Source organism: Maniola hyperantus, chromosome 1 (genome assembly GCF_902806685.2).
Source record: "Maniola hyperantus chromosome 1, iAphHyp1.2, whole genome shotgun sequence".
In the NCBI taxonomy this organism is placed as follows: Eukaryota; Metazoa; Arthropoda; class Insecta; order Lepidoptera; family Nymphalidae; genus Maniola; species Maniola hyperantus.
The window spans coordinates 1,514,332-1,535,609 of record NC_048536.1 but is presented as its reverse complement, the minus strand read 5'-3'; the positions used below and the strand labels follow the sequence as shown (position 1 = coordinate 1,535,609).

Here is a 21,278-nt window from a genome sequence, read left to right as displayed (position 1 = left end):
CACGGTTCCAGCGCAATAGCAATTTACGGGACTTATACCAGTGTGTTGTATGTTAACTATTAAAATTAAAGTAATCTTTATGTTATAAAATTTATTGTTGAATAGAAGATTGAGACAAAACATTTTTGTGTTTTGACTTTTTCCTTTTCTTCACTCTACCCTCAATTACTTTATCTTTTTTCTCATCTTGTTTCTTTCCCGGTCTTTTCTTTTTCTTCTTACAAGATAACGGGTTAGGGTTTTTGAGTTTCTTCTTTTTAATGACTACTTTACTGACTTCCTCTTTTTCTTCAACTCCAAGTGTTTTTTTCATATTTTTCAACGATTCATTTTGGGTTTGGCTTATGAACATGAATGGATTTGCTTCCAATGTGTGACCAGCCTTGCTATAACTTGCCGGCGAAGGTTTTTCGAGGGTAGGCGACTTATTATGTAGGTAGAGGAGTGGTACACCAGGTTTTAATCTCATTTTCTCTTGCAAATCCCTGTCTTGTGTCGCCAGTATGTAGTGTTTGTCATTTTTCTTGCCAACCATAGACAAGATACACTGGGAGCCCGAGACAGGTTGTTTATGGTTACAGTCGTGAATTCCAAATTGTTTTAATATAGTTAGTGCTCCGTGGGTCTTTTTGGCAATTTTCTCAGTTTCTTTTATAATACATCTTGTTGTTAGTAATTTTACACTTCCGTTCAGATACTTAGTGAGTTGCTCTCTAATTGCTATGTGTTCCTGTAAAAAGAAACATTTATCATAAAATATAATATATATGCTGATGTTGCAATTATTAGATAGCCTGAACAGTGAATTTGACAGATATTTGATATAAAAACTATCAAAATTCTTAAGTTAAAAATCATTAAAAATCAATTTGGGTGATTGAAAAAATATTTTAATCAAATATTATGATTACATAAAGATCTAGTTATTATTCTCAAAAAACTAGCTTTAAAAGTGTTAACATAGGAATTAGTATCTAATAGTTTTATTTCAAGAAAATAAAGGATTCTTAGGAACCATTTAAAAAACTTTAAAGCGCAAAAGCTAGTTACAACTAAACCATAGCTGTACCAAGAAATACTTGAAAAGTTGTAAAGATACCTAGTTTTGATTACTGCTCGCTGGTTCTGGAAAGTTCTCCTGCCAGCGCATGCTCTGTTCTTTTAGCGTCAAGTGGGAATCTGCGCTGTCAGCCTCAGGGTCGGGCAGCTCTTCCAGTGGCACCTGGATATCTTCATCAGGCAACTTTTCGGCTTTCCACTCTTCATCTACTATGTCTATCAATCGACCATTACGTCGATATTTGCTATCCATTTTGATTTGAAAGTGGAACAATTTCTAACAGAATAGACACGAGCAGTAAGCCAAACTAAGTAACTCTGTAAGAACAAAAACTCACTTTAAAAGCTGAAAAGCAGAAAGTCCCGTCGATCAATACTTGGTAAGGTTGGTGGAAACCAAAGTTGTTGTAGTAAAACTTGAGATATTTCTGGACTTTCTTGTATCTGGTTATTTTCATTTCTAATTAAGTACCTTGAAATATCTCACAAATAAAGTATAAACTGTTATGTTGTAAAACAAAATTATTATTCAAGAAAAACTAAAACACATTTCGTTTTCGAATTTTTATGCATGCCACAGACAGCCACAGAAAACAGATAAAAATATCTCATAGTAAAAAAACGACGTCAAGTTATGGTCAACCTTGACATTGACCAATTGACTTACTTGACTGACGTTGACAGAAACATGACCATAGACAAACAACGTTCCATTTTGATTAAAATCATATTAAAATTAAAATTAAAAGAAACCATGAAAGCATGCATTATGCAAGTGACCAAGTTAATCATGCTTTCATATAATCAGCATTGTTCATTTAGTTAATTTTCATTTAGAGTCAGACAAAAAGTTACTGAGGGGCCCTTTTTAAACATCAAACTTTACCTAATACCTAAAGCAAATATAAAATTTAAAGGAATATTTTTTTCATTTATATCTAAATCATTTTGAATTTTAATATTATTTTAATTTGTGTAATGAAAAGCTGTATGAAATATGAATGAAAGAAAGTTAAACCATAGACAAAGCTTTACATTTTGTAAATTGTCTGTCTTGCTTGCTCTCTCGCTCGCTTCCATGTTTGTTCGTGGTCATTTCGCATTTCTGTGCTAGATTTTCCAGCTTAGCATTTCAATTAATGATTTTATCCATCATAAGTGTGTAATTAATGATATTATCGGAATCACGGCGACCTTGCGAGGATCAGTCGCCCAATAAAAAGTGTACAACGGCGATATAATAACAGGGAGGGTACGTCTTTCATGTCCTTTTAATCTAGTAAATGCGTCATTTTATCAAATAATGTGGAGTACGAACGAGTTACTGCAATATTACGTCGTGTAATCGTGTGTTGATCTGTTTCGTGAGTTGTGAAGCTGGTGTGGTCGGGTCGGGGGTGTCTACACATCTACAGTGTCGAAGCACAGCTGATTCGCGGAGGCGACAAGCGCGATAGCTCGAAGGAAATGATTGATAGTTGATACGGGCTGGCACGGTTAGTCATCAGCAGGAGGCAGCGTAGTCGACGGTGTCCGATAATTTCTGAAAAAGTCGTGCTTGTTCCGCAATTGCGTCAAATGATCACCGACAGAAATCCATTGTTCGAATCTCTTTGTGATTCTTAAGATACGGGAGAGATAACAAGCCTTGTTTTTGTTGCGATTTTTTGTGCCACACGATTTTACGCGAGTTCAGTGTTGTTTACATGGGTAAATCCTGAAATGGTCTCGTTTTGATGGGCGTTTCGGCCTTCGGGACCTCGGAATTACGTGTCGTCTATGGTGTCTAACTGTATTTTTGTGTCCCTGATAGATGGTGAGTCTTTATGATAATAACATTTTTAATCAATGATAACAATAATTATGATAAATCATATGTGTATTTTGTCTAATAATGTGCACCAATAAGCAAAGTAACCTTAAAAGTAACCAATTGGTTTCAAATTGGAATTATTTGTCCAAAACTTAGTAATTGAGTTACTTTTCACATTTTATATTAAACAATAATTACAATTTTAAGCATAGTTTAGTACAATGCAATTTGATCCTCAGTGGGACTCTGTGATTGTGTATTGTAATTTGTAATATCTGACAATCATATCTCTAAGCACCAAGCTCTAAAAAGTTGTCAATTTCCTAGTGCTACAGTTTTTATTATAAAACTAGCTTTTGCTTCTTCCTCATGGACTACACAAATTTCAAACAGCTATGTCACCACCTTAGGGGTTGGATTTTCAAAAATCCTTTCTTAGCCCAACAAACAGCCCAATCCATCCAGTAGTTTGACATGTGTGTTGATAGATCAGTCAGTTGACTGACTGATTCACCTTTGTGTTTAGATTAACCAATCTATTGAATTGAGATGAATACTGCAAGAAAACACAAATGCACTACGGAGGAAGTCAAAATGAGAAGGCTTTGACCATAGTCTACCATGCTGGCAAAGTGTGGTTTGGCAGACTTGACCACCTTTGAGAACATTATGGAAAACTCTCAGGCATGATTTGCTCATGATGTTTTTCTTCACTGTTAAAGCAAGTAATAATTAATAGCGTAAAACAGACAAACACCCTTATTATAAATGCGAAAGTTTGTTGGTTTGTCCTTCAATCACGTCGCAACGGTGCAACGGATTGACGTGATTTTTTGCATGGGTATAGATAAAGACCTGGAGAGTGACATGGGCTCCTTTTTATCCCAGAAAATCAAAGAGTTCCTACGGCATTTTTAAAAAAAGTTTCTCGCGCGAACTATTTCAGCATAGAAAAAAATTATTTTAGAAACCTCAATATCATTTTTGAAGACCTATCCATAGATACCCCAACGTATGGGTTTGATGAAAAAAAAATGGTGAGTTTCAGTTCTAAGTATGGGGAACCCCCAAAATATTCAAACCTCCATGTTTAAGGTCCATTTTTCTTTTAACAACAACTAACTTCTGTAATGCTGCTAGTGAAGAAAGACACAGCCAGGGGACCCAAAAAACGATTTCTTTATAACTACTATTTATTATAATAAAATAAAAACTAATTTACTATAACTAAATTTGGTTGAATGCTTATGCGATGTAAGTTGTAACAAATATAATGAATTTTCAGTTGGTTATCGTTATTATGGAAAACTCAAATTTAGGACCTATGAGTAAACTTCACTTATTTTATTTTAAAAAAAGATACTCAAATTAGAACTGAACTGTACCCAAACACCGAAACACGCGCGCGCTCATACACACTCTAAAGTAGGAATATTAATCATTGTCGTTGCATATCTGGGAAGAGACTGACCCCCATGACACTGGTTATCCTACTTTGGGGGTCGACGGTAATTTTAAGCAAAGTTGTAATTGGAACAAATAAAGATTTATTTTATTATTATACTTAGGACAAGCAATATGAAATTGCACAAAATACACAGTAAAACAAGGTCATGTGATTTCTTTGTTTGGCAAATGATGTGTTTAATGATAAAATTGTATAACCCTCATTCACACTTCATTTCTGTGGTATATATTTTTTTTTTATTAAATAATATTAGCCATGTTAAATGACTAACATTCCCCTTTCCTCTCCAACTAAGCAACAAGCTTGTGCTAGGAGTAGGTACGACAATAGTGCAACAAGCGGGGTTTGAACCATTTTCGGTCCACTCCTTTACCGGTTGAGCTATTGAGGCTCAATATAATTTTACGTTTACCTATTTTACCTATTTTATTTCTGTTTACTCCTAGAAGTATAATGAATAGTAGGAAGTAGAATGGATAGACATTTTTGTTTACATTTGATATGAGCAAAAAGGTTTTAATTTGAGGCTGATATGTTCCAAATAAACAAACTAAACAATTTTCTGATTTTAGTTAAAAACTCTTCTAACTGTACACAAAAAAAAAAAAAACTAAATCCACAATACAAAAGTTATGCAAATCCACAATTAGTGTGTCTGTTAGTTATTACCTTAATCTTTACACATAATCTTTGCAACTGATTTCAACAATATTTTAAACAAATATAAATCACATCTGTATTTTCACGGATTTGGAACGAATGAGTGTGTGTCATAGATGTGGCATGCCAAATTTCAGCCAGATCTGTTTAGTAGTTTCAGCTGTGTGTTGATAGATCAGTCAGTCAGTGAGTCAGTCAACTTTTCCTTTTATAGATTTAGAGATATGGATCCCTTGGACAATTGCTTCCTTCTGAATCTGGTTCACCTGCTGTCCAAACTCTACTAATGCCTTGATTTTTAAATGATTTGAAGTAAATTGTTTGTAGGACATGGCAACAAACAGAAACGCAGCGGCCCAGAGGCCGAACGGTGCTCCACAGACCAAAGTGTGTCAGTTCAAGCTAGTGCTGCTGGGCGAGTCGGCTGTGGGCAAGTCCTCGCTGGTGCTGCGCTTCGTGAAGGGGCAGTTCCACGAGTACCAGGAGAGCACCATCGGCGCCGCCTTCCTCACGCAGACGCTCTGTCTAGACGACACCACAGTCAAGTTTGAGATATGGGACACGGCGGGGCAAGAGAGGTGAGTGTGTCAACTCAAGCTAGTGCTGCTGGGCGAGTCTTCTAACTATAGGCACAAGCCATATTAATCAACTCTCTGTTCCCTCACTCTCTCTTATAGGCTTTACATGCTTTCAGAGGTGTGTCACTACCAACTTCCTACTACGGCGACCTCCCTGGCGCAGTGATAAGCGCTGTGCTCTTGTCAGTGGGAGGTCCAGGGTTCGATTCCCGGCATGGGTTTGGAATTTTATAATTCTAAATTTCTGTTCTGCTCTGGTGGGAGGCTTCGGCCGTGGCTAGTTATCACTAGTTATTCTAATAGCCGATGTACATTACTTTATATACAATGAACCAATAGCTTAATTTGCTATAATTAAGCTATTGGTTCTATATGGATTATAGCAAATTAAGCTTTTGGTTCATTGTATATCATGGATTTTCGCAAAATAACGCCTGCTTCAACATTACTTTCTGCCGCGTACTGTAAACTGTTCAAAATCGTAACCCAAATAGGTACAGTGCAGTGTAAAGTACTGCTAACTGTGAATCAAAACGATCGTGCCGTGACTTGGGTCGTCACGTGAGTTTAATATTATGTAGCTATTTTATTTCCTCACGTATTTATGGAAAAATGTTGTTAGAAAATTTCTTACATCCATACTAATATTATAAATGCGAAAGTGTGTGTCTGTCTGCTAGCCTTTCACGGTCCAACCGTTCAACCGATTTTGACGAAATTTCGTACAGAGATAGCGTGCGTCCCGGGGAAGGAAATAGGCTAATTTTTAACTCGGAAAATCAAAGAGTTCCCGCGGGATTTTCAAAAACTAAATCCACGCGTTCGAAGTCGCGGGCATCATCTAGTAAAATATATATCTTATTCATGAATCGAACCTGATACCTCTCGCTTGCGGAAGAGGAATCGAACCGCAGATCTTTTCCGAGTGAGGCGCGAACCAAGCTTAACAGTTCAATAATGTTTGCAGGTATCACAGTTTAGCGCCCATGTACTACAGAGGGGCGCAGGCGGCTATCGTAGTCTACGACATCACTAATCAGGTATTTATATTTCTTTTTAAAGATTATTTATTCAAAATACATGTGGCAAAATCTTACAGTGTCATGTTCCCGAGATATGAGCTATCAAAGTTTTTTTTTCCCACACTTACATATAGCCTTACAGGGACAAACACAACGGACAGACAGACAGACAATAAAGTGATCGTATCCTTTTGAGGTACAGAACCCTAAAGGGCGATATGGTACGATTGATATTTACGATCCGTCGTTTAGATCGATCGAAACGACGAATCGATAGTGTATGTCAAGATCGATAGTGATTTATTTAATCGAAGACGATATCGGAAATCGCAACAAAAACCCATTCAATCATGAATATCGTAACGATGAATCGACAGTGATCAACGATTCGATTTTTGTCATGCAAATACTGATTTTGCTTTAAGAGACATTTCTTAACCCACACTTTTCTAGGTTTTCTTCTTTCTACTGTGCCGAATCAAAGTTACCGCCTCATAAGTAAGGAAAACAAGTTCATTTTCCATTTTATAGGGCACAAATTGAATTATTTGAGCGTGTTTTTATCGTTCCGTTTCGAACAAGTAAATGATCGATCGTAACGACCAATCGTTTCGTGTGTGAACGGCATTTTTGAAGCGATGGATTGCCACAATTTTCTTAGAACTGATCGAAGAGACGAATCGTACTGTATATGGGGCCCTTAGACGTAGACAGGCTAGGCTCCATACTAAAATATTCAAACCCCTGTATGCAACGGCTTCGTTCGGAATCGTAAAAGCATAAAAGTCCCTACCAACTTATCCAAAACTTGATCACAGTCACGGCAGTTATGAAACTTGTAACAAAACTACGAGGCTTCACCTACACAGGCAGGCATCAAATGTAGGTAGGCTAGATAGGCTATGATACGACTAGGTCTTACGTTTATGATTTTCCGTCTCGTCTGACCTAATATTTGGCAGATGTCGATTCAGGATCAAAATGGGAGTTCCCTCATTCTAGTTCCCTCTGGTTCGATTTCAGGATCAAACTGGGAGTTCCCTCATTCTAGTTCCCTCTGGTTCGATTTCAGGATCAAACTGGGAGTTCCCTCATTCTAGTTCCCTCTGGTTCGATTTCAGGATCAAACTGGGAGTTCCCTCATTCTAGTTCCCTCTGGTTCGATTTCAGGATCAAACTGGGAGTTCCCTCATTCTAGTTCCCTCTGGTTCGATTTCATTATCAAACTGGGAGTTCCCTCATTCTAGTTCCCTCTGGTTCGATTTCAGGATCAAACTGGGAGTTCCCTCATTCTAGTTCCATCTGGTTCGATGTTCAAATGAATGATCGTGAAAAGACTGGTCACTGGTCTATTGAAATCCGAGAAAAACAATGCTATTACATATCATTATCATGCAATGAGTCATGCGAATTTAAGACAAACATTCGCACATTGACGCCTCCGCCGTCTCCGCTCGCAACAGTTTTTCATGTTTGTACTACGACTGTAGGCACCACGGTATAACAAAAACAATACAGTGACCTGACAGTCATCATCATGATCAACCCATCACCGGCTCACTACAGAGCACAGGTCTCCTCTCAGAGTGAGAAGGGTTTTGGCCATAGTCTACCACGCTGGCCAAGTGCGGATTGGCAGACTTCACACACCTTTGAGAACATTATGGAGAACTCTCAGGCATGCAGGTTTCCTCACGATGATTTCCTTCACCGTTAAAGCAAGTGATATTTTAATTACTTAAAAACGCACATAACTCCGAAAAGTTAGAGGTGCGTGCCCAGGATCGAACCCCCGACCTCCAATTGGAAGGCGGACGTCCTAACCACTAGGCTACCACAGCTTATTATAGACCTGACAGTGCTTTTATACAATTGTGAGAGAATTGTCAGCCAATTGGAGGTGATTACTATCATCATGATCAACCTATCGCCGGCTCTTTAAAATTAATTAGTAACAAATACAAAGGTTATGCGTTTGTGAAAGTGTGTGTGTGTGTGGCTAATATAGAGGTTGTCACCGTACAAACCAAATGGGCTATGGAAATAAGACTTTCGTCTCCTATTGAGAGGTCGGGGGTTCGATCCCGGGCACGCACCCTTCTCATTCTGAGAAGAGACCTGTGCTCTGTAGTTAAAGCCGGCGATGGGTAGATTATAATGATGATGATACCAAATGGCCCTCCCGCGTCTCACCGCTCACACCCCGCACCATTATATTGCCCGTTGGTCTCGACTGTATGGGTCTCTTTACACTGTGGCTGGCCGTTCACCTTGATACTTAGGTATCACTTTATTAATTAATATTTTCAATGCCCTAGCGTTAGACATGTGTCCGCTATAGCTTAACTTAACTGAAAACCGCTGCCGTGCCTATAGCGTACCATAGCGTTATTGTCGTAGCTAACAACGATTATCGACAATGCTTTGTTTGGTTTTTTGGTAACTAAAAACGCAATAATTATGCCTTCTCTTTCTTTCTTTCACTGAAAGCTGAGAAGGAGCGGTTATTGGCTACCGGCTTAGTAACTAAGAACTTGATAAACCAAAGCCGACCTTATCTCTATTACGCTAAGGCTTAACTGTACAAGTACTTGTCCATCACACTTTGATCTATCAATCTTAATACAGTTAGCCTTAGAGTAATAGAGATAAGGTCCTCTTTGGTTTATCAATCTTCGTGAAATGTTTTTGGTTAACTGGATTGTGGCAAACTATTCGTGCAGGCGTCCACTATAGTTTGACCTATGTCAATGATCATTATAATTAAACTTTGCTGCTATGAACTTAAGGTTGTGATTACTTCACGATATTCATGAAAGTAAAATTGGTTCTATTTTAGTGAATATGCGCGCGCTAGCTATACAGATTGATACGGCAGCAAGCTTAGTTACTACTACGGAAACCGCTGCGCGTTGCGCATATTAAATTAGTTGAAACACAACTCTGATACCGATATTCGGCAACGGTTATCAATATTGGTATTGAAACTAAATAACTGTTGATTAACCGTTGCCAGAAATAGTCAATAGCTATCTTTACCTAGCGTGTTGTGAACTTGTTAGGTATATTTAAACCTAATAAATAATTACGGCCACCGCTTAAGTGTTAGGCATGTCACGAACACGCGAACGTTTGCTTGGAACTTATCAGTACCCTTATTATAAATGCGAAAGTGTTTGTTTGTTGGTTTGTTGGTTTGTCCTTCAATAACGTCGCAACGGTGCAACGGATTGACGTGATTTTTTGCATGGGTATAGATAAAGACCTGCAGAGTGACATAAGCTACTTTTTATCCCGGAAAATAAAAGAGTTCCAACGGGATTTTTAAAAAACCTAATTCCACGCAGACGAAGTCGCGGGCATCAGCTAGTAATGCAATATTTCTCAATTTTTAGGGTTCCGTACCTCAAAAGGAAAAACGGAACCCTTATAGGATCACTTTGTTGTCTGTCTGTCTGTCTGTCTGTCAAGAAACCTACAGGGTACTTCCCGTTAACCTAGAATCACGAAATTTAGCAGGTAGGTAGGTCTTATAGCTGACATTCGGGGAAAAATCTGAAAACCGTGAATTTGTGGTAACATCACACAAAAAAAATTAAATTGTGGTCATGAACTAATAATTAGTATTTCTTAATTTTGAAATAAGATAACTATATCAAGTGGGATATCATATGAAAGGTCTTCATTTGTACATTCCAAAACAGATTTTTATTTATTTTCATGCATCATAATTTTTGAATTATCGTGCAAAATGTCGAAAAATTACGACTGTAGTACGGAACCTTCGTTGCGCGAACCTGACTCGCACTTGGCCGGTTTTTTTATATATGTTCGCCCCATTTTATAAGGTAGGTTACAAGCAAAGCAAATGCTATAATGTTAAGGTACATTAATAATATTTATGTTGATCGGAGTCCGCTGCATTTTTCCCCATAGTAGGGAATGAAGTATTTTGTCATTATCTGAGACTACCTTATGCTGGTGACTTCGTCCGCGTGGACTACACAAATTTCAACCCCCTATTTCACCCCCTTAGGGGTTGAATTTTCAAAAATCCTTTCCTGCAGATGTCTACGTCATAATAGCTTATATTCATGCAAAACTTCAACCCAATCCGTCTAGTAGTTGAGCTATGCCTTGATAGATCAGTCAGTCAGTCAGTCAGCGTTTTCTTTCCTTCTATATGTAATGATAAATGTTATAATTTATTATCCATAATTCATTTTAAAAACTACATAAAACTAAACCTTTATACTTAGCTTGGACTTTGGTTCAGGCAAGTGGAGAGTATATTATTATGTCAAAGATTAAAATAGCCCAAACCTGTATCGATAAAAATACATTTAATGTGTGTCTACAGATTTGAAGAACTTAACTAATAAAATCAAAGGTCACTAACTCACTAACACAAGAATGTCCGTGTAAAAAGTACCGCTACAAAGAAATACGCGACCGTAAAAAGTGACGATCGAGAACCGAGGTTTTACTGCAAAACTTGCGATTCTGATACACGGCCTACGCCACGGGAACTAATTTGAATTTTTTGATTTCAAGCGAAAAATACCGACCAAGTGCGAGTCGGACTTGCAAATGAAGGGTTCCGTACCATCATACAAGAGTATACGTTATTAATGTACATACAGTGGAAACTCGATTAACCGGACTAATTGTTGTCGTTAGGGATTCGGATAATCGAAAATCCGGATAATCGAATGTATGAAGAGGTTTTGTGCATATTATGTAGTATAGTTCACTATAAAACTATTTTCAATTTTCAAAGTAAGATAACTATACCAAGTGGGATATTATATTAAAGGGCTTTGCCTGTACATTCTAAAACAGATTTTTATTTATTTTGATGCATAATAGTTTTTGATTTATTGTACAAAATGGCGGAAAAAATACCCGAGTATGGAACCCTCGGTGCGCGAGTCTGACTCGCACTTGGCCGAACAATTTTCGGTTGGTAGTCCGGATAATCGCGAATCCGTGTAACTGAGGGCCGGATAATCGAGTTTCTACTGTACGTGGTTGAAAAAAAAAAAAACGTTTTTCTTTCTTTCTTTCAAATTTTTATTCCGTAGCCATAGGCTTATGAACCGTGACCGAATCCTTTCATGAGAAATACACTTTTGTTCGACTAATTAATTATTGACGGGGTAAGTACCTGGTTAGACGAATTTAATAAACAAAAACCCGGCCAAGTGCGAGTCAGACTCGCGCTCTGAGGGTTCCGTACCACAGTCGTATTTTTTCGACATTTTGCACGATAATTCAAAAACTATGATAAATAAAAATAAATAAAAATCTGTTTTAGAATGCACAGGTGAAGACCTTTCATATGATACCCCACTTGATACAGTAATCTTACTTAGAAAATTAAAAATACTAATTATTAGTTCATGACCACAATTTAATTTTGTAATGTGATCTTACCCTAAATTCACGGTTTTCAGATTTTTCCCCAAATGTCAGCTATAAGATCTACCTACCTGCCAAATTTCATGATTCTAGGTCAACGGGAAGTACCCTGTAGGTTTCTTGACAGACAGACAGACAACAAAGTGATCCTATAAGGGTTCCGTTTTTCCTGTTGAGGTACGGAACCCTAAAAAACGGTCAAGTGCGAGTCAGGCTCGCGCAATGAGGGTTCCGTATTACAATCGTATTGTATCGACATTTTGCACGATAAATCAAAAACTATTCTGCCTAAAAATAAAGCCTCCCCTGGCTACGGCTGTGCACACACACATATACACATTCAGTGAAAATTTGAACTGTTACAGTTGTTTACAGTTCATGAGTTACAACCCACAGACAGACAGACAGACGGACGGACAGCGGAGGCTTATAATTTTTTTAATTTATTTTTATTTTTAATAAAGAATATTATATTAGCCATGTCAAATGACTAATATTCCCCTTTCCTCTCCAACTAAGCATCAGGCTTGTGCTAGGAGTAGGTACGACAATAGTGCAACGGGCGGGGTTTGAACCGTCGACCTTTCGGTTTTCAGTCCACTCCTTTACCGGTTGAGCTATTGAGGCTCTCAGGCTAATAAGGATCCCCTTGGCTGGCCCTTTGGTTACGGAACCCGTAACAATCGTCTGATACATACAAATAATTGTGTAAACTGTAAACTAGTCGATTATCTAACCCTTACACAACTCGTTCGTGCATCACGCTTGAAAACGTTTCGGTCAAGGGCGACGACGCGATATTCTTTTTTTTTTAAATAGATAATATAGCGAGCAAACGAGCAGGCGGGTCACCTGATGTTAAGTGATTACCGCCGCCCATGAACATTTGCAGCACCAGAGGAACCGCCGATGCGTTGCCGGCCTTTAATAATTCTAATATTTCGTATTCATCAGCTTTATGTTGTACTTGATGATGCCCGCGACTTCGTCCGCGTGGACTACACAAATTTCAAACCCCTATTTTACCCTTTCAGGGGTTGAATTTTTAAAAATCCTTTCTTAGCGGACGCCTACGTCATAATAGCTATCTGCATTCCAAATTTCAGCCCGATCCGTCCAGTAGTTTGAGCTGTGCGTTGATAAATCAGTCAGTCACATTTTCCTTTTATTTATTTAAGATAGGGTTCCGTTGGCATCCATCGGGTACGGTACCCTAAAAATGCTTGTCACTGGAATATTAATTTAAACTTTTAGCACAGCATTCGTTCCGGAATATGAAATGAGACGCTATCACAATAAAATGATAAGGCAATTATATTTCCGTATTATCTTTTATCAGTTCGAGCGTCATGGTTAGACGTTCACCGATACTGTATGGGGGCATTCCATTCATAATTCAACGCTTAATGAGTCCTTGAGTCTAATGTCTATTGGCTCGGCCCGATCTAAGAAGTTCGTATAGATTTACTAGTTACTTCGTATAGACGTAGCCATATTTAATAGGTACATAGAAATTATTAAAGTTTGAACAATTCAATGATTTCCTAATAAGGTTTAGTAGCTTGTATTTTATTTGAGAAAGGCTCGGGGACAAAATAGATCTAAAACAGTACTTACTTTTGATACCCCCTTTAAGTCTACAGTTTTAGTAGTAAAATTAAAAAAAAAATAGTTTCATGCCTTGTTTATCAAAAAAAATTATTGACGGACGGACATAGGCTACTTTTTCTCCCGGAAAATCAAAAGTTCCCGTTAAAAAAGACCTATTCGGTAACCATTGCCTTTAAGATTACTACTAAGTATAAATTTTTTATGTGATTCATTAATCGCGAGGAAGTACGTTCCTACTATATAGAGTAAGTATGACTACGTAGTATGTAGTATGTGCTATGTAAATACCGTGATGACGTCACGTGGCATTATTGTCATAAGTAGCTTATTACGTGGGTACCCGAGAATACTTGTAAGCATTCATAGAACTGTTTCAGTATCAGATCGAAGCTAGGTTGATATTTTACCAGAACGAGAAATAGCTCGGCGGTATGCCTTTCCCGGTAGGCTGGTAACCATGTAACTAGCCATGGCCAAAGCCTCCCTACTAATTTTTTAGGGTTCCGTACCTCAAAAGGAAAAACGGAACCCTTATAGGATCACTTTGTTGTCTGTCTGTCTGTCTGTCTGTCTGTCTGTCCGTCTGTCTGTCAAGAAACCTACAGGGTACTTCCCGTTGACCTAGAATCATGAAATTTGGCAGGTAGGTAGATCTTGTAGCTGACATTTGGGGAAAAATCTGAAAACCGTGAATTTGGGGTGAGATCACACAAAAAAATTAAATTGTGGTCATGAACTAATAATTAGTATTTTCAACTTTCGAAGTGAGTGACTATATCAAGTGGGGTATCATATGAAAGGTCTTCACCTGTACATTCTAAAACAGATTTGTATGTATTTTTATGCATCATAGTTTTTGAATTATCGTGCAAAATGACGAAAAAATAAGACTGTAGTACGGAACCCTCATTGCGCGAGCCTGACTCGCACTTGGCCGTTTTTTTATCTAAGAAATACATGGGTGTATGTAATTGTTTTAAGTTGTAAAAATATGTTCATAATAGATTAATTTTAATTAAAAGTTGTAAAGTCATACATGCTTTATTATTTCGTTTCCCTTTCGCGTATATAAGTTCGTAGGCGTAGTAGGTGCACACAAAAGCGGAGACGGATGTGAAACTCGGCGGTTGCTCTTTTTAAAGATCCGATTTACAATATTATATCTCTATATATAAAAATGAATCGCTGAATGTGTTGCTGATCGCAAATCTCGAGAACAGCTGAACCGATTTCGCTAATTCTTTTTATAATATTCCTTGAAGTACGGGGATGGTTCTTACGGAGTGAAAAATTTAAAAAATTTGAATCAACTGTTAGACTGAACGAAGCTCGCCAGGGCCGATAGTGGATTATAATATTCTACATGGTAAAGTAAACTCGAACTCCCAAATATATTCCCAAATTATCTACCCGTGTGCACAGTGAGTCTAACTAACATGGAGTAGGTAAGACGATCCGGCCTTAGCCGCGGCGGGTCAACGTGAAACGTGACAGGTCGAAATGGCAATCGGGGTAGGAACGCCCCGCACACCCGCACAGAGGACGATCAAACGACATGTGTCATATTCTACCTTCACGCAATGCATTAACTATTAAGGGTGTGTAGTATTAATACATGTCGTTTAAATCGTCCTCTAAGAGAGAGTTTTTGACTCTAATTTTTGAGTTGCAGTTCTAAGTCCCTCAATAAGAGCCTCAATAGCTCAACCGGTATAGGAGTGGACTGAAAACAGAAAGGTCGACGGTTCAAATCCCGCCCGTTGCACTATTGTCGTACCTACTCCTAGCACAAGCCTGACGCTTAATTGGAGAGGAAATGGGAATATCAGTCATTTAATATGGCTAATATTCTTTTTTAAAAAAAAGTATGGGGAACCCCCACAATTTATTGTTTTTTTCCGATTTTTGTGTGAAAATCTTAATGCGGTTCACAGAATACATCTACTTACCAAGTTTCAACACTATAGCTCTTATAGTTTCGGAAAAAAGTGGCTGTGACGTACGGACGGACAGACAGACAGACATATCTACAAGGGTTCCGTTTTTTGCCATTTGGCTACGGAACCCTAAAAATCTACGTCAAATGTCATAAGCTACCATACAAATAGTTCTATGGCAACTCGGATATGAGTGAGTAACTGCCGTAAAGAAGCCTCTATCTTGTCTATGAATTCCGATGTTCGATTATTTTGTCTATATTCTGACTCGCTCCAGCAATGCACGGGGCTGCAATGGCTTGTATAGTACGGTATAATAACATTGTAAATTGAAAAATTAAAAAGAGCAACCGCCGAGTTTCTTGCTGGTTCTTCTCGGTAGGAACGGCATTGCGAACCAGTGGTAAATTAAACCTGACTATTCATAAGCACTTTAAAAAAGTTTACATGAATAAAAAAAACATTCTATTCTATTCTATTCTACCTATTAGCTTATTAGTTTTTCATTGATCACTGGAGAGTGTAATATTACAATGGACTGTGGAATGGTATAGTTAGCGATTGGAGATATAATTTCTGTCGGTCTCCGTGCGCCGCCCCCGGCCGTGCGGCGTGCGGCGTGCGGCGTGCGGCGTGCGGTGGTGGCGCGAGTCGCACAATCGTATTACCGACACGCATAAGTCTTCGCAAGTTCAAGGGCGACACACGGACTGGACTGCAATAAATACCTACTGTACACTAGTAAATAACCTATCGATTACTTTTAAACTATTTCTAGTAAGGTTTTCTTACTTAAGACTAACAGCTGTACTCATGCTGATATCTATAGAGCGCACTTTGACTTTACTCAGAGTTAAGATTGAGTTAAAACGAGACAGATTTATGTGAGAGATATAGCTCTGTCTCGTTTTAACTCTGTCTTAAGTCTAAGCTAAGTCAGAATGCGCTCTATAGATCTCACAGTCAGAGTAGCTTAATCGTTACTTAAGATTAGTTAAAACGAGACAGAACTATATCTCACATAAATCTGTCTCGTTTTAACTCAATCTTAAGTAACGATTAGCGACTGAGTACGGCTGTAAGGGCGTTTATGCACCTATCCGTGAAATCACGGATTCCGTAAAAATACGAATCGAATGAGTACGTATTTGTATGACGTGACGGCCACTTCGAGGACTCACGGATACGAACCGAATACGGATGAGTGCACAAACGCCCTAAGGGAGATCGCTGACGCAGACTTTTTGCAGCGATTCAGTAGCGATACAGTCGCTATTATGGCGATATTAACCACTTGGCTGTCACAGCTTCGGAGTGAGTCATAGCCAATACGCGGTAGAAAATAATGTATAGCGACCTTTAGAAGGAGATAGCGGATTTGTAGAGCAATTGTCTCTGTCGTTGAGACCGACAAAACGTCATATAAGTATAAGTGACAGAGATATCGCTCTACAAAGCCGAAATGTCATTCTAAAGGCCGATGCACATTATTTTCTGCCGCGTACTGTAAGTTATTATTCGATGCTGCGATTAATATAAAGATTGCGACGCAATTACAAGTTTCACAAAGTTCTTAAACAACACATAAAGAAGCTGTTGACTTCATCGCTAAGTTGTTGAATTGGAAATAACTATAATAATAAAACATGTTAAATGTTTACTATTTTAAGGCCGTTGTTTTTATAATGCGCAGACAGACCGCCAGTGATACGTTATCTGGCAGCTCTGTACATTGTCTGATAGTTCAGTCACACATTCTTGCTAGGGCAAAGCCCTGCTCCGATCCCGCGTCGGACGGACAGCGTCTGTGCGGAAAAGAACGAAATTCCTGAAAGGCCGACTAAGCATTGGCGACTCCTGATGCTGCAAATGTTCCTGCATCTTATGTTAAAAATCACTTAACATCAGGTGGCCTGCCTGCTCGATTGCTCGCTATTCTTATTTCACCGAACCAGTGGTAGATGCATCCGACTATTCGTAAGCACTTGTAAAAGTTTATACGAATAAAAAAGATTTTCATTTCATTTTAAAAAACCGGCCAAGTGCGAGTCAGACTCGCGCAATGAGGGTTCCGTACTACAGACTTATTTTTTCGACAATTTGCACGATAATTCAAAAACTATGATGCATAAAAATAAATAAAAATCTGTTTTAGAATGCACAGGTGGCACAGGCACCTTTCATATGATACCCCACTTGATACACCCCTAAAAAATACTTTTCAGTCCCTATATTTATCATCTACAATAAACTTAACTTGTCGGTTTTATCTTGGATAAATTTTTCCCTCTGAGAGGAACCCATCAAAACCCGGTTCATAGCCCGCTGGGAGAATCTGGTATTTGAGAACTAGTCATTGACGTGCTTTTTTTTACTTTAATGGATAATCCAAAATGGTTATTACACTTAAAACTAACAGAGGACGTGGATTATACGTATTTTGGAAGACCCTCTATTTAAAAATCACTCCGAAATAATTTACTTTTGACACAGACAAATACCGTATTTAGCAAATAGTCATAATATTTCATAATGAACCCATTTTCATTAGATTTGTTTGATTCCAGGACACATTCGGGCGTGCAAAGAACTGGGTGAAGGAACTGCAGAGGCAGGCGTCTCCGTCCATCGTGATCGCGCTCGCGGGCAACAAGAGCGACCTGGCCGCCAAGCGCATGGTGGAGTTCGAGGAGGCGCAGGCCTACGCGGACGAGAACGGCCTGCTCTTCATGGAGACCAGCGCCAAGACTGCCATGAACGTCAACGACATATTCCTAGCTATCGGTGAGTTGGCCCCACTTGGCCGCCAAGCTCAACGGCATACAGCTTTATTTTTATTTTTTATTTTATTGGTTTGCCAACAGATAGTACACATATTATAAAATAACAATTACAATTCACAGAGAAAAAATTAGAGTGTACACCCAATTACTGGCAAACCGGCATGCATTTTAAAAGTTTGCAAGTGCGGGATTACCAGTTAACTTAAAGCTAAAAATACAAATATGAAAAAATAAAAACACTGCAATTTACAATAGTACTAAATATTAAATAAATATTACATAAAACAAGAAAAATAAGAAAAATTACGAAGAAGCATACGAGTTTATAATGCTGCATCAATATACTGATGCAGCATTTTTTTGTACTTTCATTGAGTTGTCCAACTTGGCTACCAAGCACAATACCAAGCAAACTTCCACCAAATTTTTTTTTGAACGAGATCTAGTAAGTAGTTTTTGAATTATCGTATCGTGCAAAATGTCGATAAAATACGATTGTACTACGGAACCCTCAGTGCGCGTGTCTGATTCGCACTTGGCCGGTTTTTATCAAACTAGCGGCCCGCTCCGGTTTCGCAATTGAGAGGAACCATTACACTATATTCTGTTCATGTAACTTAACTATTAATGCAGCGCACAAAGTCAGATGGTGCTATTTTTTCCCGATTTAATTCACAAATATCATTATAACGGTGCTTATTTTAGCTAAATGTTTTTAAATATAGCCTGTGACCTTCTTAGACCCTCTATTGGTGAAAACCGTATGAAAATCCGTTTCCACACGAAACTCAGTGCAGCGAGGTCTTCAATTACAATATTTGCGAAAGTGTTCCTGTCTGTCTGCTAGCTTTTCACGGCTCATTTGTTTAACCGATTTGGACGAAGTTTAGCACAGAGATAGTTTGCAACCTCAGGAAGGACATATTCTACTTTTTATCCCGGAAAATTATTAAGTTACCACGGGATCCACACGGTAGATCCACGCGTATAAAACTGCGTGCATCATCTAATTGGTACAAATATTTGTTATCCCGGAAAATTAAAAAGAATCAACAATCAAATTTTAAAAATCTAAATCCATGCATGCGTACAAAGGCGTGGGCACTGGGCATCAGCTATTTTATGATATTAGCTCTCTTTGGTGCTGCCGTATGGGCGTAAGATAGACTTTTGATATGGCGGTGTCGTTGCAGCGAACAAGTTACCAAAGAGCGAGAGCGTGGGCGGCGGCGCGGCGGGCGGCGCGCGTCGCCTCAACGACGCCGACGCGCCGCGCGCCTCTTCCTGCTGCAAGTGATACCCGCAGGTGACGCGCCAGAGCCACGCGTGGACCAATGCATCCGCCAACAACCCCGATACTGCCACTTTCGCTTATAGCATGTTGTGAAGTGGACTGGCACATGCATTGGCCTACGTGAAGAGCTGTGTACATTCATCACACCAGATATAAATGAAATACTAATTTATCAATAAGTTTTTTTAATAACTGCACTAGCTGACTCGTTAGCTTTTCTACTGTGTAAATAATAATTATTTACACGGTAGAAATAGTTGCAATATAATACATAGATTTTTTGCATGGTCAAAATATGATTACGTAACATGTGCTACAATGCTATAAAAAATACATTTTATTAAAACGTGTTTTTAGGGACAAAACGAAATTTCTTTTTTAATTTTTTTCAAGTGTTTTTTTTTTTTGGTATTTTGCAGACAAAATGGCAACAGGGCGAGGGCGCGCGCGGCGGCTGAGGTAGGCTATTGTAATGAATTGTATCGCGCGCCGCTAGCGCCCTGCTACTAATAGACACTATATACACATACATTCTGTTCCACTGGCCGTGCTCACTTGGCCAAGTAGGCCCAACATGGCCGCCAAGCGCAGCGTTATGTACCCGACTATTGTTTGGCCAAACACTAACGTTGGTAACTTGGCCAAGTTTAGTTTAGCTAACAGTAAGTTGCCTCAACTTGGTCGCCAAGCGCAGCGCTATGTACCCAACTGTCGGTTGGCCAAACACTAACGTTGGTAACTTGGCCAAGTTTAGTTTAGCAACAGTAAGTTGCCTCAACTTGGCCGCCAAGCGCAGCGCTATGTACCCAACTGTCGGTTGGCCAAACATTAACATTGGTAACTTGGCCAAGTTTAGTTTAGCTAACAGTAAGTTGCCTCAACTTGGCAGCCAAGCGCAGCGCTATGTACCCAACTATCGCTTGGCCAAACATTAACGGTAACCATACACGATCTCGTTGACCGTCAAGTTTGCAAACTTGGCCGGTATACTTTATCGTGTATGGCTAGCGTAACGCTGGTCACTTGGCCCAGATTAGGCTAGCTATCAGTAAGTTGCCTCAACTTGGCCGCCAAGTTCTCAACTGTCGCTTGGTCAAATATCTGGTAACTTGGCCAAGATTAGGTTAATTCATTCAATAAGTTGGCTCGACTTGGCCCCCAAGCGCAACGCTATGTTCTCAACTGTCGCTTGGTCAAATATCTGATAACTTGGCCAAGATTATTAATTCAATCAGTAAATTGGCCGCCAAGCGTAATCTTATGTTCTCAACTATCGCTTGGTCAAATATCTGGTAACTTGGCCAAGATTAGGTTAGTTCATCAGTAAGTTGCCCCAACTTGGCCACCAAGCGCAACGTATATTATACATACTATTTTTATAGTTTGATCAAACATTGCCTTAACCTCTGGTTTCATAGAATAGCAGTGCCATCTAGGGAGATTTTTTGACTCTGACGTCAAAAATGTTTCCTGGGCAACTACGCCATTTTGTTTTAGAACTGTTTCAGTGACATCATTACAGCGCCGTTCAGTACGGTACTGTTGGCTTAGGAGAGTTAAACTTTAGTAACTTGGCCAAGATTAGTACCAATATAATATGTATATATTTGCTATATGTCCGTTTGATATTAA

General features: G+C 38.9%; 3 protein-coding genes across 6 annotated transcripts in view; 2 read left to right on the top strand and 1 right to left on the bottom strand.

The window, feature by feature from the left end:
* Nucleotides 1–21,278, top strand: part of Zir (dedicator of cytokinesis) — a 375,809-nt gene that overhangs the window by 307,346 nt on the left and 47,185 nt on the right. The gene's annotated exons all lie outside the window — the stretch shown is intronic.
* Nucleotides 75–1,648, bottom strand: LOC117983983 (rRNA-processing protein UTP23 homolog). Of its 2 annotated transcripts, XM_069508636.1 has the most exons (3): nucleotides 1,532–1,648; nucleotides 1,114–1,377; nucleotides 75–648 (listed from the first exon to the last, which is right to left on the bottom strand). In XM_069508636.1, the coding sequence occupies exons 2-3, from the start codon at nucleotides 1,310–1,312 to the stop codon at nucleotides 92–94; spliced, it is 756 nt and encodes a 251-aa protein (XP_069364737.1). In that variant the 5' UTR covers nucleotides 1,313–1,377; nucleotides 1,532–1,648; the 3' UTR covers nucleotides 75–91. The 2 variants fall into 2 exon arrangements, with proteins under 2 accessions (XP_069364737.1, XP_034826554.1); XM_034970663.2 differs by lacking the exon at nucleotides 1,114–1,377 and having other exon boundaries at nucleotides 75–730; nucleotides 1,398–1,631.
* Nucleotides 2,112–19,658, top strand: Rab5 (RAS oncogene family member Rab5). 3 transcript variants are annotated; one of them, XM_034970915.2, is made up of 5 exons: nucleotides 2,112–2,311; nucleotides 5,328–5,578; nucleotides 6,546–6,618; nucleotides 18,137–18,353; nucleotides 19,546–19,658. In XM_034970915.2, the coding sequence occupies exons 2-5, from the start codon at nucleotides 5,331–5,333 to the stop codon at nucleotides 19,647–19,649; spliced, it is 642 nt and encodes a 213-aa protein (XP_034826806.1). In that variant the 5' UTR covers nucleotides 2,112–2,311; nucleotides 5,328–5,330; the 3' UTR covers nucleotides 19,650–19,658. The 3 variants fall into 3 exon arrangements, with proteins under 3 accessions (XP_034826806.1, XP_069363663.1, XP_034826736.1); XM_069507562.1 differs by lacking the exon at nucleotides 2,112–2,311 and adding an exon at nucleotides 2,351–2,555; XM_034970845.2 differs by lacking the exon at nucleotides 2,112–2,311 and adding an exon at nucleotides 2,562–2,875.

Bases quoted from the DNA above. Each gene is read 5' to 3' on its own strand.
- LOC117983983 (XM_034970663.2), bottom strand. From the start codon at position 1,517: ATGAAAATAACCAGATACAAGAAAGTCCAGAAATATCTCAAGTTTTAC. The intron at 731-1,397 runs GTGAGTTTTTGT...TTCTTTTTACAG, and splicing joins TCTGCTTTTCAGCTTTTAAA to GAACACATAGCAATTAGAGA.
- Rab5 (XM_034970845.2), top strand. The intron at 5,579-6,545 runs GTGAGTGTGTCA...TAATGTTTGCAG, and splicing joins GACACGGCGGGGCAAGAGAG to GTATCACAGTTTAGCGCCCA. The intron at 6,619-18,136 runs GTATTTATATTT...GTTTGATTCCAG, and splicing joins TCTACGACATCACTAATCAG to GACACATTCGGGCGTGCAAA.